General features: G+C 56.2%; 1 protein-coding gene across 1 annotated transcript in view; it reads left to right on the forward strand.

The window, feature by feature from the left end:
- CSMD2 (CUB and Sushi multiple domains 2) overlaps positions 1-1,367 on the forward strand; it is a 565,338-nt gene that overhangs the window by 497,563 nt on the left and 66,408 nt on the right. The window contains 1 exon segment of the mRNA XM_027775561.1: positions 311-588. Within this exon segment, the coding sequence (XP_027631362.1) occupies positions 311-588 (278 nt within the window).

The following is a 1,367-nucleotide window of genomic DNA, read 5'->3' on the forward strand; positions in this document are numbered from 1 at the left end:
CGCACACACGCCCAGCATGAGTTTAAGCCACTGGGTCCAAGACTCGAACCGTGGTCGACTACATGGAAGTCCAGTGACATAGCCATTACGCCAACTGCTGGTCCCCAGTGAGCTCCTTTCTAAGCTCTTCAGGAGAATCTTGGGTGAGTCCTGTGAAATTCTGGGCCACAGCAAGCTTTCATTGTGGGCCCGGCCCGCGTTGACCTGCAAGCCCCACTCCTGTGCTGAGGCTGGGGAGAATGGCCAGGTCCTCTCCCCAGACGGCGTGACCTGAGGTGAGCCCCAGAAACTTCCTTTCCTGGTGTTCCAGAATCCAGCACACTCAGGACACCCGCCCACAGGACGTCTACAGTTAGTGCCACCTCTCCCGGGGCCGTGCTGGGGCCGCTCATAACCCTCGTCAAGGGCACCGGGGCCGTGGTGGTGCCGCTCATAACCATCGTCAAGGGCACCGGAGCAGTGGTGGTGCTGCTCATAACCATCGTCAAGGGCACCGGGGCCATGGTGGTGATGCTCATAACCATCGTCAAGGGCACCGGGGCCGTGCTGGTGCCGCTCATAACCATCGTCAAGGGCACGCCTTTGTCGGTGTGCTAGGGGAGTCTCTCCAGCCCTCAGAACTCTCCTTGGAGACCCCAGCCCAAGCAAACAGGTAGAGGTGGGTCATCGTGAAATGTGTTCTTGCAGACTGGTGTGACCTGCCCTGAGCCCCAGGACAGAGGCCCGCTTAGTGTCTAGGCTGTGCAAGGCCTCTCTGGACCAGTGTCTTCCCTCCCCTCCATGGAGATGGACAAAGCCCAGTCCCTCTCTGCCAGCTCCTCGTCTAAGTGCCACGTTGTCATCGGGCCACACTTTTTTCCTTAGATAAGTTAATACTGCTAATGAGGCCACAGTCAAGCTCCGCCAACACTTTCTGTTCAAGACACAGTTTTCCTCGTCTCCACTACGGACCGAGGCACTATGGTTCATGCTCTCCATGTATTATTTTGTATGATATAACATTTTTAAATTTGTATTTCTTCTTCTTTTTTCTTTTTTTAAATTGACCAGATTGAGAGAGAAATAGAAGGTGAGATAGCCAGCTACCAGGTCCAGGACCCAGACTGCAGTCCCAAATGGGAATCCAGTGCCTTAACCGCCACACCACCTGGTGGCCCTGCTGTGTCACTGTATGTGGCCCAGCAGCCCTGGGGGGAGTGCTTGCTGTGGGTGGAGATGGAGAAGCATCACACACAGGGGAACCATTTGCTCAAGCCCGTGGGTGGCAGGTGGCAGACAGGCTGGAGCCCGGCGTGTGGGACTGGAGCCCTGCCTGTGTGCCTCTGCCCTGTCTGTCTGTTTTCATGGAGGAGCTCTGTAGGATGGAA

Source organism: Tupaia chinensis, unplaced genomic scaffold (genome assembly GCF_000334495.1).
Source record: "Tupaia chinensis unplaced genomic scaffold, TupChi_1.0 Scaffold000573_1, whole genome shotgun sequence".
Classification (NCBI taxonomy): domain Eukaryota; kingdom Metazoa; phylum Chordata; class Mammalia; order Scandentia; family Tupaiidae; genus Tupaia; species Tupaia belangeri.